Source organism: Sphaerodactylus townsendi, linkage group LG01, assembly GCF_021028975.2.
Source record: "Sphaerodactylus townsendi isolate TG3544 linkage group LG01, MPM_Stown_v2.3, whole genome shotgun sequence".
Taxonomy (NCBI): domain Eukaryota; kingdom Metazoa; phylum Chordata; class Lepidosauria; order Squamata; family Sphaerodactylidae; genus Sphaerodactylus; species Sphaerodactylus townsendi.
Window position 1 is genome coordinate 185,931,703 of NC_059425.1, and position 12,722 is coordinate 185,944,424.

General features: G+C 46.4%; 1 protein-coding gene and 1 long non-coding RNA gene across 2 annotated transcripts in view; both read left to right on the forward strand.

Moving 5' to 3' along the window:
• SLC1A4 (solute carrier family 1 member 4) overlaps positions 1–12,722 on the forward strand; it is a 19,277-nt gene continuing 6,555 nt past the window's right edge. Inside the window, exons 1-3 of the mRNA XM_048501520.1 lie at positions 1–46; positions 2,003–2,065; positions 8,379–8,545. Coding sequence (XP_048357477.1) covers positions 8,406–8,545 — 140 coding nt within the window. The 5' untranslated portion in view covers positions 1–46; positions 2,003–2,065; positions 8,379–8,405. The remainder of the gene's footprint in view (positions 47–2,002; positions 2,066–8,378; positions 8,546–12,722) is intronic.
• LOC125435338 overlaps positions 5,740–12,722 on the forward strand; it is a 24,139-nt gene continuing 17,156 nt past the window's right edge. The window contains exon 1 of the long non-coding RNA XR_007244880.1: positions 5,740–5,750. This is a non-coding gene — a long non-coding RNA (uncharacterized LOC125435338). The remainder of the gene's footprint in view (positions 5,751–12,722) is intronic.

Here is a 12,722-nt window from a genome sequence, read left to right on the forward strand (position 1 = left end):
CAGAAACTTATTTCCATCGAACCTCGTTGTGGCAGCCTTTCGATCGGTAAAGTTGTTGCTCTTGTTTTGTGTGTTTGTGTGATTTTTTTTTCTTTTAAGTCTGAAATTTCTGGAACACTTATCTTCAAGAGGCATTTTTTCATCACTAACTGTTTGATGCCCTTTGGGGGGTAAAACAACCTGATCCTTAAATGCACAGAAGCAAGTAATGCCCTCTTCAAAGACAGCAGGCTGAGAGCCAACGTGGATTCTAATCTGGAGAACCCGGTTTGATTTCCCACTCCTCCACCTGAGTGGCTGATGCTTATCTGGTGAACCAGATGTGTTTCCGCACTCCTACATTCCAGCTGGGTGGCCTCAGGCTAGTCACAGTGCTTCGAAACTCTCTCAGCCCCACCTACCTCACCAGGTGTCTGTTGTGGGGAGAGGAAGGGGAAGGAGCTTGTAAGTCACCTCGAGTCTCCTTACAGGAGAGAAAGGTGGGATATAAATTCAACCTCTTTTTCTATATGTAACTGAATGGGACAGTAGCCATAGAGCACAGTACTTGTCGTGTGTCTTGACTGTAGCCGTAGAACACAATGCTTCTGGAAGCTTTGTGTCTTGAATGCAGCTGAATTTCCCCGTTCGTTCGTTCGTTCGTTCGTTTGTTCATTCAGTTTACAAGTCCTCTTTCTGTAACTGACTAGAGGGCTCTGTTGATAGTCGAAAACAACAACCTTGTACAAATATATATATTTTTTGCTTTTCTTGCAGGAAATCAAGCTAGATTACGCATAGCGAGTCAATACGATCAACAGAAGGGGACATTCAGTAAACAGTGCAGTAGAGCTAGGGTTGGAACCAACCAGAAATTTGAAAAATAGAACTGAAGCGTAGCATAAGTATTAATGTTCCACATTTAGTGGTTCATAGCTTACATAAACAGGATTCTCCTTACAGTAAGCCAGGGATCTTCAAACTATGGCCCCCCAGATGTTCATGAACTACAGTTCCCATCAGCCCTGCCACTTGGCCATGCTGGCAGGGGCTGATGGGAATTGTAGTCCATGAACATCTGGAGGGCCATAGTTTGAAGATCCTTGCAGTAAGCTATATATCAGTATAGACTACATTCCCTAATAGTTTATCCAAGTAAGTTTGCGAAACATTTTGTACATTCTGCAACCCTATTATTTGTGCAGAAAAGCCCTCTAAGGAGAGAGTTAGATCATGGCTACTAACTCTGGCTGCAGTATCCATGCACTCGATCGAACATCCACAGATAGCTCTATGTCAGAGGCGTAGCTGGGCCATACCGCGCCCGGTGCACACTCTCCTTTTTTTGGGGGGGGGGTTCTGCGGCACCCCCACCCCTCACCACACACACTTACCTTAGTTTAGCCTGAAAGTGCAGGTTGGAAAAAGCGGCCTGTTCACTTGAGGCTGAAAACGGCCTGGCGGGAGCTGCACTTCCCAGGAGACCTTGGGGCTTGCAAGGTCTCCTGGGAAATGTAGTATTTGAAAATACTTGCTTGTAGTATGATTGCTAGTAGGGATATTTGAAAATACTTGCTGGTAGTATGAGTCTCAAAAAACCCGGTTTGGGGAAAATAAACTGGGGCAGGCTCATTTTAGGGGCGGGATCTGTGCGAAGTCCCCCCCCCTCAAAAAACAGTTTTTTTAACCGTCCCACACCCGTGTTTATTGGTCCATATGGAAGGGGCCATATATAGGAAATCCCACTGACTTCAGGAAGATGCTAATAATTAATACAAGTTTATTTAAGCTTTTTGGGACTGGGGGAGATAAGTACTTGGACAAAACACTGCTTGTTCCAGGAAGTCTGTTGTAATAACAAAATCCCGTCTCTTAATCTATATTCCTTCTTCAATTGCCCGGCAGTTTCCCAACTCAGATATTGGGGGAAGATAACCCCCAAATGCAGGTTGTAAAATAACAAACGTATGTACCTGTCCAACGATGCCTCGAATATTAATCAAAATGTTTATTATATTTACAGTATGCCACAGACTATACAACGATAGTGCGAAACGCGACTGTTGGGAACGTGACCTTTGAAAAGGTATGCAAACAGTCTTTTGCTTCAATATCCTCTTCATACGTGCAAGAGAGGCCTTCCTGGTTAACATCTTCGCAATGCGCGTTGTTTGTTAGTAATTATGCTGAGGGTAAATATCCTAGCCCAGTTGCACTGTTTTTGGGCAGAACGCATCAAGAAACATCGCTGTGGCTTTATCCTTCTAGGACGTTGTCTCCCCCATTTTAGTAAAGAACTGGATGCATCCCTAGCTTTTTTCCTTTGGTTAAATTGGGAAGAGTGGAACCCCCCCTTTTTTTAATCTGAAAAAGGTTTTTTTTTAAATCTGGTGGACATTGTAGAACTTCTGAGGGCAAAAACCATATGGAATGGCGCAGTGGTGGGATCCAAAAATTTTAGTAACAGATTCCCTCGCCAGCCCCCCCCCCCTCAGCAAAGGAGGCAGAGGCGTACCTAGGCAAAGCTGAGCCCTGGGCAAAACCTGAGTTGGATGCCCCCCCCATGGGCAGCCACCCCACCACGACCCCCCAAATTTTTTTTTTGCACCAGGTCATTTCTAAATCATCATCACATTATAGAAAATGCCCCAACTCACAAATCTGAACACAGCAATGGTGAAACACACAGGTTCTTTGATAGAGACTGGTGAGATAAAAGGTACGAAAGGCTGAGAATCAATGAATTGCAGTACCTGGAAGGGATTAACCCAGTTCAGGGAGTTACATAATTAGTCACAATTACTATATGGAACCTTCATGTTCAAAGGCAGTATGCCTCTCGGGGAGGCGAGGGCGTGGAGACGGAAAAGCGGACCCAATTAGTAACCCCCTCTCGGCACACACAAATAATTAGTAACCCACTCTCGGGAACTGGTGAGAACCTGCTGGATCCCACCTCTGGAACGGCGGCTGTAGTGTGGAAGGGCACTGGAATGGATTGATTGGAAGAGCTGATCGGATGCATCCTTTTTCCCCCCCTGGATCCAAAACAACCCCAGAAATCTATAGATTTTTGCCATACAGGGTGCTGTTTGTTCCCTTTACATACAATGTATTTGGGGTAAGAAAAATGCACTGTGCACTTCCTCCCAAAAAAAGTTAATCCAGGGAAGCATTTCTGAGTGCTCTAGAGAGATGTAGCTCCTCCTGATAATCCAGAGAAAATCTACCTCTCCACAGAGGTGTTCTTCAGGGTACAACAATACTCCAGATACAGACATGCGTTCAGTTACTTGGGAAAGTATGTTTTCACGCACTGGTTACTGGACTACCAGGAAACACAATTACTTCGGCTACTGCGAACTGCCACTGCAAACAATCTTTTTAAACACCAAGGTACATTGGAATTTGGCTTGGGGTGTGATAATACTCCAAGAGATGTTGTGTGCGACACCCCACCCCCCGCCCCACAGAAGGTGTTAAAGCACTCTCGGGACAGTGTTAAAAAAAGTGATTAAAAATAAAAGCAGGGGGGAAAGTGACTGGGAATTCTGTCTGCACGTCCTTAGCTTTTCTGTTTAGCCTTTGCCACTGCTTGGAAATAGTGTTTGACTTTATTTGTAGTACAAGGAAGAGCAAATCTTACACAATAGCCACAGCAAATGAAATGCTGTTCTGTTCTGCTCCCTAGTTAGCTGCATGGGGATTTGTGGGATGATATTATCTAGAACAGGGGTCTGCAACCTGTGGCTCTCCAGATGTTCATGGACTACAATTCCCATCAGCTGAGAGCCACAGGTTGCAGACCCCTGATCTAGAATGTCACATTGATTGTGCATTTATGCGAGGGCATTAAGTCCACCAGCCTCACAATTTTAGAACAACCTCCCAGAGTTCTTCACTTTTGATCTTTAGGAGACAGTTGAAGACAGTTCTGTTTAGGACCCCATGTGGTTAATTTATTATTAGCAGTCCTAAGCCTTGATTTTTAAAATTTCCTGTGGATTTTATCTATTTTATTTTATTTGCATTATAAGCTGTCTTGAGCACTGTATAGAGATGAAGCTTTAAATGAATCCATTTCAACAGTTTGTCCAAAAGCCTTGCGTGCTTCTTAAAGGCACTGTGCAAAAGATCCTATTTTATTTTTGTACCATTTCCATGTTATACAACTAGCAAACAATCTCATGTCTTGTCCAAAACACGCTCCCTTGTGTATTCCAAATAAAATTTGATTTTATCCACTCTGCACGGTTAATTTAGTGGAAGAGTCTCATGCGATATTTGAATGGGGTTTCACTGCATTTACTTGCCTGAGGCTGCTTGCAATATAAAACATAAAACATCCTAAAAGTTTCCAAAACCCAGTATTGAAAAATAGCAAGAGTTTGGGACATGTACATGAGTATATGGTTGATGACAAAGACTTTATGATAAGAACATTGAATCAAAAATGGGAGAAGGAAGGTTTTCTAGACTTTGGGAAAACTGAAAATTTAATAGACAGTTGGAAAAATATAAAGATTGAGAAATATATGGAAAGAAAAGTGATATTGAAATGGTATAGAACACCAAAACAACTAGCATACATGATTAAAGGACTTAGTCCTAAATGCTGGCACTGCGGAGAACAGGAGGCATATTATAGCCATATGTGGACGGAATGTATAGAAGTGAAAAATTTTTGGACAACCGTGTTGTTATATATCAAGAAACTGGTGAAGATTAATATTGGGATAAATAATAATATAATGTTCATGGGTGTAATGGAGGGATAGAAGAATTGGAATAAAAATAAAGCTATATGTATAAAATAATGATCAAAGCAGCACATGCAACTAATAGCTTTAGGCTGGAAAGAAAAGAAAAAATGGAATGTCCAGAAATGGTTGGAATATATCACAGGAACAAGTGACACTGGACATTTTGCAATACAATAACAAAAAAATAAACTGTGGCAAGATAAACAGAGTGAAATTTTGAAGATATGGACAATATATGCGGACTGGATGAAAGAAGCTGGAGTCAATGAGTAGATATGGGAGAAGAGATTACAAAGAATGAACTTACTGCTGTTTGATAAAACTATGAAGAAAATACAGGGGGGAGGGGAAAAAAGGGGAAAATGTATTGTTTGAAAACGAATGAAGAAAAGTATTAATAGAAAATGGAATATTCAAATGATACAATAAAAAAATTAAAAACTAAAAAGAAAAATAGCAAGAGCATGAAAGAGCATGGTATACTGAAAAATGGATCTTAAAAACATTTCTCAAGATACCAAAAAAAAAAAAAGCGCCAACCGCTCCACAGGCTGAAGGGTTCTGTTAAGCTCAACCACTTTATGAAAAGAAGTTGTATCTGTACAAGTCAAGAATTGCTTCGGGCCTGTCCTGCCTGGATCTTGGATGCACCTTTTGAGTAGGATTTCTGTCTGTCTTCGTAGTTTATGTTGGAGAAAGGACTTGTGAATTTAACAGTTCTCTTCCAACCCAAGCAGTTTTCTCTGGCACAAACGACATGTCATACTGCAGCCTCTTGTATGGAAAACTGTTGCGGACTTTTCGGTGACAGAGCGTACTTGGACATTGGCAGTTGGCATTGGAGAGAAGAGATTGCTGAACTGGGACTGCTACTCAGGTGCCAGTGGGAGGACATGGCTGGCATGGAGTGCCCACTGGCAGAGTTTCACAAGCAACACGATCACATCATTCCTGGTTTAAAAAATTGGGAGTGACATAGTGGACGCTCTCACATTTTACAAAAAGGCTGTAGTGCAGTGATGGCGAACCTTTTTGAGACCGAGTGCCCAAATTGCAACCCAAACCCCACTTATTTATCACAAAGTGCCAACCCAGCAATTTAACCTGAATGCTGAGGTTTTAGTTTAGGAAAAACCGGTTTGCTCCCTCTTTCTCCACCCCACCTGCTCGAGCAGGGGCCAACCTGCTCTAGCTTCCAGCAAGTCCCGCGTGCACCACTCTGTGCCTCTCTAGCATCTCTGCCTCCTCTGTGCCCCCACCAGACGCTTAGCCATCTGGAACGCTAGGCACCAGGCCCACCAGCCCGGTCTTCCCTTGCTCACTGTGGTGCTGCATTAAGGTACTCAGTGGCCCAGGCCAGCCTAGATGTATGTGCGTGTGTGGGGGGGGGGTGATTTTCCACCCTCCACATGATGAACTCTGTGTGTGCGTGCCCACAGAGAGGGCTCCGAGTGCCACCTCTGGCACCCGTGCAATAGGTTCGCCATCACTGCTGTAGTGAAACCACAAGAGTATTTTTTAAAAGTGCTAGACTGTCTGTAGACGTCTCTTCCAGGTTTTACTGGAAATTACTTAAGCATCTCATAGGCGTTCATAAGCATCCTATAAGATGGTCTTACCACTATGTCCTGAGTCCTCCACCAACTAGCTGTGCTAGCTCTCGCTTTCCCCCCTGTAGCTCCAGGTTATACCACGGAGCTAGTTTGGTACAGGAGCGAAGAGGGTGTCGGGGAGCGATCTCATCGATGGCCAGCAAGAGCTGACTATTCCAGCCATCTAATCTAATGAGTCACTGGGAGACATTGGATCCTACAGAGCATTGTGGAATCCAGCAGGATCCATAGTGGTCTGAGCATTCTGGAATCCATCAGGATCCATAAGTCTCCGCCGGCTGCCCAGACGGGGAGGGACTGGAATATTTAAGTGGGCCATCAGAGCATAGTGGTCTGACCAGGGCCCCTGAATTTTAGTGATTGGATCCACTTCTAACCCCACCCTCAAAATTAAATCCAAGTGTGGACTGCTGTATGTGTGGGGCCTGTTACAAATTGAGAGAGTCCTAGTGTTGTCGTGGAAGACATCAGGCCCAAGGCCTGATCAAAGGCACTGTTGTCCACATGGGCATTGAAATCCCCCCAAACCAACACCTGGGGAACATAAAAGGCCTGGGCCACCGCCACCTTCAGTAGCCTCAGCAGGGTAAGCTCGGTTGCTGGCAACGGGGCTTGCCTCTGAGTAAACCCTCCTAGGGTCATGATTCACCCATTGGAAGAGTTGCACGGTTGCTTCAAAGCAAAGCCACCAACTACCACCAAGCTTACTCCCGAGTAATGCACGCCTCGGAGCTAGCCATTTTTTCCTAAACTAAAACCTCAGTATTCAGGTTAAATTGCCATGTTGGAACTTCGCGGTAAATCAGTGGGGTTTGGGATGCAATTTGGGTACTCGGTCTCAAAAAGGTTCGCCATCACTGAGCTAGCTAAATTCTCCTTAGCTCTCCATGCCAAGCCCACACATTCAACACCTGTAATTTCCAGAGCATAAAAGGGAGATGCTTCTGCTCCCTGACCCTTTGACCAGGATTGATGGAGGACGGAAAAACTTGGGGAGTTTGGGCAACTGTTCCAAAGCAACTGTTTCGCTCTCCCTCACCCCAACATGGAATTTAAAGATGATTGCGGATTCACAATCTTTGTTTCTGTGGTCTCTTCTCAAAAGACCATTTTCTGTGTCCAGTCATGGAGATAGCATGGTTTAGTGGTTAAGGTCAGGTGGACTCTAATTTGGAGAGCCAGGTTTGTTTCTCTGCTGCTCCTCATAAAGCCTGCTGGGTGTGACCTTGGGCCACTCACGGTTCTCTCCAAACTCTCAACCCCCTTTGCTTCATAAGGTGTCCGTTCTGGGGAGAGGAAGGGAAGGAGTTGGTAAGCCACTTTGAGGTCGATTCCGCACTTGCATTATCGACCTAAGTTCGAGCTGCATTCGACCTAAGTGCTCCGCACAACCACTGGAATCGATGTGGTTTTGTACCAGCTTCACCCCGTGTAACAGTCAAATTTCTGACTCCAGTTGGGAACTACTACTTTTTCAGGGAACCACGCTCGAACTCAGCTCGATTCCAGTAAAGTGCGGAATCTCTGGTGCCAGGAGTCCCCCATTCAGCCAATCACAGCTGAGTGTTTCGGGCATGCGTACAGCTGGCCAATCAACAAACGCCACCTTCGTCCCTCCATTCCTGTTGCAGTTTTTTTTATAACGTGTGTGGGGATAGACGGAACATGGCCGTAGAACAGTAGCCAATCGGAACGGAGCGGTGAAGAGGCACAGGATGATTCCGCCCTCCGAGCTGGGATCAAGCTGGTTGCAGTGGGGAACAACAATGGCTTCGACCTAGGTTAGTACCCTTCTCAGGGAACTGGGTCGAACCTATTTTACTTGTGTGCGGAATCGCCCTAAGTGTCCTTAATGGTAGAAGAAAAGCAGGGTATAAATCCAAACTCTTCTTCTTCTGCTACTTTTAGCTTGGCCCATGTGACTTATAATATTTTTGTGATGTCTTCATCCAGTAAGCCAATACCTGTGAAGAGAGTAAGATGAACTCAGCCCAGAGTTATGAGACTTGTTTGTGTTCCACAGATCCCTATTGGTACTGAAATTGAAGGAATGAACATTCTTGGCCTAGTCCTCTTCGCTCTGTTTTTGGGAGTGGCCTTGAAAAAACTTGGCCCCGAAGGAGAAGAGCTCATTCGTTTCTTTAATTCGTTCAATGAGGCAACCATGGTTTTAGTGTCTTGGATTATGTGGTAAGTAGTCCTTCAAAATGCCCTGGCAAAAATGACTGTGTTTGTGAAACCACACAAAGCTGCTAGTGTGTGTGTGTGTGTTTTGCATTTGTCATTCCAATGTGCTACACAATTGTTGAAGGTGGAGTTCTACAGAACAGATAAAAGCTTGCAGGGGTTTACTTGATGTGAAAACTGACATGATTCTGTGTACTTCTCAGGTTTGCCAGTGATAAACCTGGGTTAGTCAGTTTCCCAAGCCGCAGTTGTCAGCCCTAGAAGTGGTCACAGCATATCTTCCAGCCAACTCAAGGGCAGCGATCGGGCCATTTCACTAGTATACGACTCTGCTTCTTGCATCCTTTGGACCAGTGTTTCCCAACATTTTCGATGTCACAGTACCCTTGACCTCACTCTTCATATCTCACGGTACCCCTGCCATCCCCCCACCTTCCCCTCCCAGTGCCCCTGCTTCCCACCCCCACCCCCTTCTCCAGGTCCTGCCCCCTGGGCCAGCTCCATGTCCTTGCTGGCACCGGCAGAAGACACCGCAAAAGTGAGGGGGGCTGGTAGCGTTGCCATGGTACCCCTGGGACATGCTCATGGCACCCCAAGGTACCACGGAACCCTGGTTGAGAATCACTGCTTTGGACCAACATACCCCCACCAGTACTGGCAGCTCAACGCCATCTCATTCTCTTGGTCCCGAGGGGAGAGTTGCACAAGCAACAGGACTGTTTTTAATCTCTCATGCAGTATTTCCCCAATTCGGTGTTTACAGACCATGGAATTCATATTGGTTGTGTTTGCACATGGATACACATGGGCACTTGAACCTGCCTTATATTGCATCTGACCATCAAAGTCCCTATTGTCTACTCAAACTAGCAGATATTCTCCAGGGTCTCAGGCGGAGGTCTTTCATGTCCCCTATGACTTGATCTTTTTAACTGGAGATACTATGGATTGAACCTGGTATCTTCTGAATGCCAAGCGGATGCTTTGCCCCTGAGCCACAACCCCTCCTTCTCATTCTATAAGGGTTTGTTACACCAGTCAATAATTGAGACTCAGGAAATTTCTAGAGCTTTATTGAACTGTGCCAGAACCTGAGGTTCAGAAAGCCAGAGCTGATGCTCTGTCTTTTGCCCCTCCCCCCGGGCATATATCTTCAAATATTGTTCCTTCAGACAATCCCCCCTCCCAACCATTCCCCAAACAATTCCCATAAGAAAGGACAGTGTGAAAGCAACATTGTTGTGAGATCCCAAGCCGTGACAGGCATCCTTCCTTCTCCAGGAAATGGGAGATAGTAGAGAAGGTTTGCATAATTCTTGAGTTACAAAGCAAGCTGTAGAAAACCATCAAGCAGTGGCGAAGCCACCAGGGGACCGGGGGTGCGTGACGCATCGGACGCACCATTTCTAGTCACGTGGGGGTGGAAAAATCCCCCCCTGCAGGCCCCCCGCGGTGCCCATCCCTTGCTGCGCACCACTCCACTTACTTTTCGGAATGGAGCAGGCCAGAAGCCTGCCTGTGTTGCCTGGGCCTGATGGGAACTACATTTCCCTGGGACTCCTGGGAAATGTAGTTCCCACCAGGCCCAGGCAACGCAGGCAGGCTTCCGGCCTTCTTCTCCGGCCTGCTCCTTTCCTAAAAGTAAGTGGGGTGGGTGCTTGCCAGGGGTGTGTCTTGCGGGGCACTGGGGCACCTGCAGCGGGGGGGGGGGGGGCAATAGCCAGAGTGTGTACCGGGCCACTCTGGTCTAGCTACGGCTCTGCCATCAAGGCCTCAAGCTACTGATAACAACAAGGCCTGGTGCGGCCTTGGCTCCAGGCATGGGATGCCAGGCCCAGCGGGAGCCAGGCCTGACACATTCCACAAGCAGTTCCTTTAAACCAGGTTGCTGACTCGTGAAAAGGAACTACCTTTAAGCTTCTTGGTAGAAACAGACAGAAAAAGTCAGATGTGCTCTCCCTGCATTTGAAATTCATACGGGCAAGGTTTGCGTTCTCATTAGAAGCTATTCTGCAGCCTGGGTAATCCCGGCTAGCAGGATCTAGCTGAGCGGGGTTGGCCTTCATCAGTACTGGGACAGGAGGATCACTACGCAGAGGCAGGCAATGGCAAACCACCTCTGAAGGTTTCTTGCTTTTCCCCTGTGGTCTTGGAGTTAGCAGGAGTTGGTTCCAACTTGATGGCACTCTTCTTCTTCTTCTTCTTCTTCTTCTTCTTCTTCTTCTTCTTCTTCTTCTTCTTCTTCTTCATTATTGTTATTGTTGTTGTGATAATGATGATGATGATGATGATGATGATGAAAGATTATTCTTGACTTATTTCTGAGTGTCAGCATGGTGTATTGGTTAAGAGCATGTGGACTCTAATCTGGAGAATGCAGTTCGATTCCTCCCTTAGTTTGTATACAAGTAAATATATAAGTGCCATCAAGGCTCAACTGACTTACAATGATCCCAGCCAGGGGCAAGAGAGAAGCAGAAATGGTTTGCCATTGCCTTCCTGCTAAGCAGCAGTGGTGTAGTGGTTATGAGCAGGTGTACTCTAATCTGGAGGGACCGGGTTTGATTCCCAGCTCTGCCACTTGAGCTGTGGAGGCTAATCTGGGGAATTCAGATTAGCCTGTAGACTCCAACACACGCCAGCTGGGTGACCTTGGGCTAGTCACAGTTCTTCTGAGCTCTCTCAGCCCCACCCACCTCACAGGGTGTTTGTTGTGAGGGGGGAAAGGGCAAGGAGTTTGTAAGCCCCTTTGAGTCTCCTATAGGAGAGAAAGGGGGAATATAAATCCAACTCTTCTTCCTCCCCTGTGGAGTCTTCTTTGTTGGTATCTCTTCAAATACCGCCCTGGTTAGCTTCCAAGATCTGAGAAGATCAGCCTGTACAATGCAGCCTCCCCTCTCCTGCTGCACGTAATATGTGAGAGTTTCACAAATGCTGTTTGAGACAGGGCACCAAATGCACACAGGAATCAGGCCTTTGTGTTAACACCTGTCGCTAGGGATTTGTTTCAAATCAGGTTAAGGCTCTCGCTCCCAAGTGTCATTTATGTGATATGCTACAAATGGGGCAGGTGACGCCTTCTTGTTTCTGACCTCTTGAGGCAACACTGAAGCTAATCTTCCACCGTATAATCCTCCTCTTTGTAGATTATAGACCTGTTTTTCAACTTGGGACAATGCCGCGAATAGGAATTCTCAGTACTGCCGTGCTAATTTTTCTGGTATTTGGAATCTCTCTGAAATCCTAATTAGCAGTCTTTAGAAAAAAACCTCTCCTCGATTAAAGGTTCAGATAATTTAAGACGAAAACCAGCTATTGGGGGAAGGGAGGGGTCTTATTTCACACACAAGCACAGACTTTCCTGCAGGAGCCTTTTCTCGGTCTTTTCGTTCCTGTATTTCTGAGGGCATGCCAAACAGTTTTTTAAAAAACCAATCGATATTCCTCATCCTGCTCATTCAACACTGGTACTGACCAATCTTGTCATATCTTGGAACAGCCATTCTCAACCAGGGTTCCCTGGTACCCTGGGGTGCCGTGAGCATGTCCCAGGGGTACCGTGGCAACACTACCGCCCCCCCTCATTTTTGTGGTGTCTCCCACCGGCGCCAGCAAGGACATGGAGCTGGCCCATGGGGCAGGGCCTGCCACAAGGTCAGCAGACACCCACCCACTCCACACCCCCGTGCTACCCTTCACCCTGGGAGGGGAAGGTGGGGGGTGTGGCAAGCAGGGGCAATGGGAGGGGAAGGTGGAGGGTGGCGGCAGGGGTACCGTGAGATATGAAGAGTGAGGTCAAGGGTACCCTGACCTCGAAAAGGTTGGGAAACACTGTCTTGGAAGCTAAGAAGGGCCAGCTCTAACCAGGGTCAGCCCTAATACTTGGATGAAAGTCCACCAAGGAAATCTTGGGTTGCTACACCGAATCAGGAAACGGCAAACCCTCTCTGCCTTGATCTGGATGACCCAAGACTAACCTGGTCTCATCTAATATCAGAAAATAAGCGGGGTCAGCCCAAGGAAGTCCAAGGTTGCTACAATGGAAGCAGCCAGTGACATACCACCTCTGAATGTCTCTTGCCCTGAAAACTCTAAATAATGGCGCTTGAGAGAACACATCTGCCCATAAATTCCTGCCCGAGCACTGGGGGTTGGGGGGTGTCCTGTCTATTCTACCCCC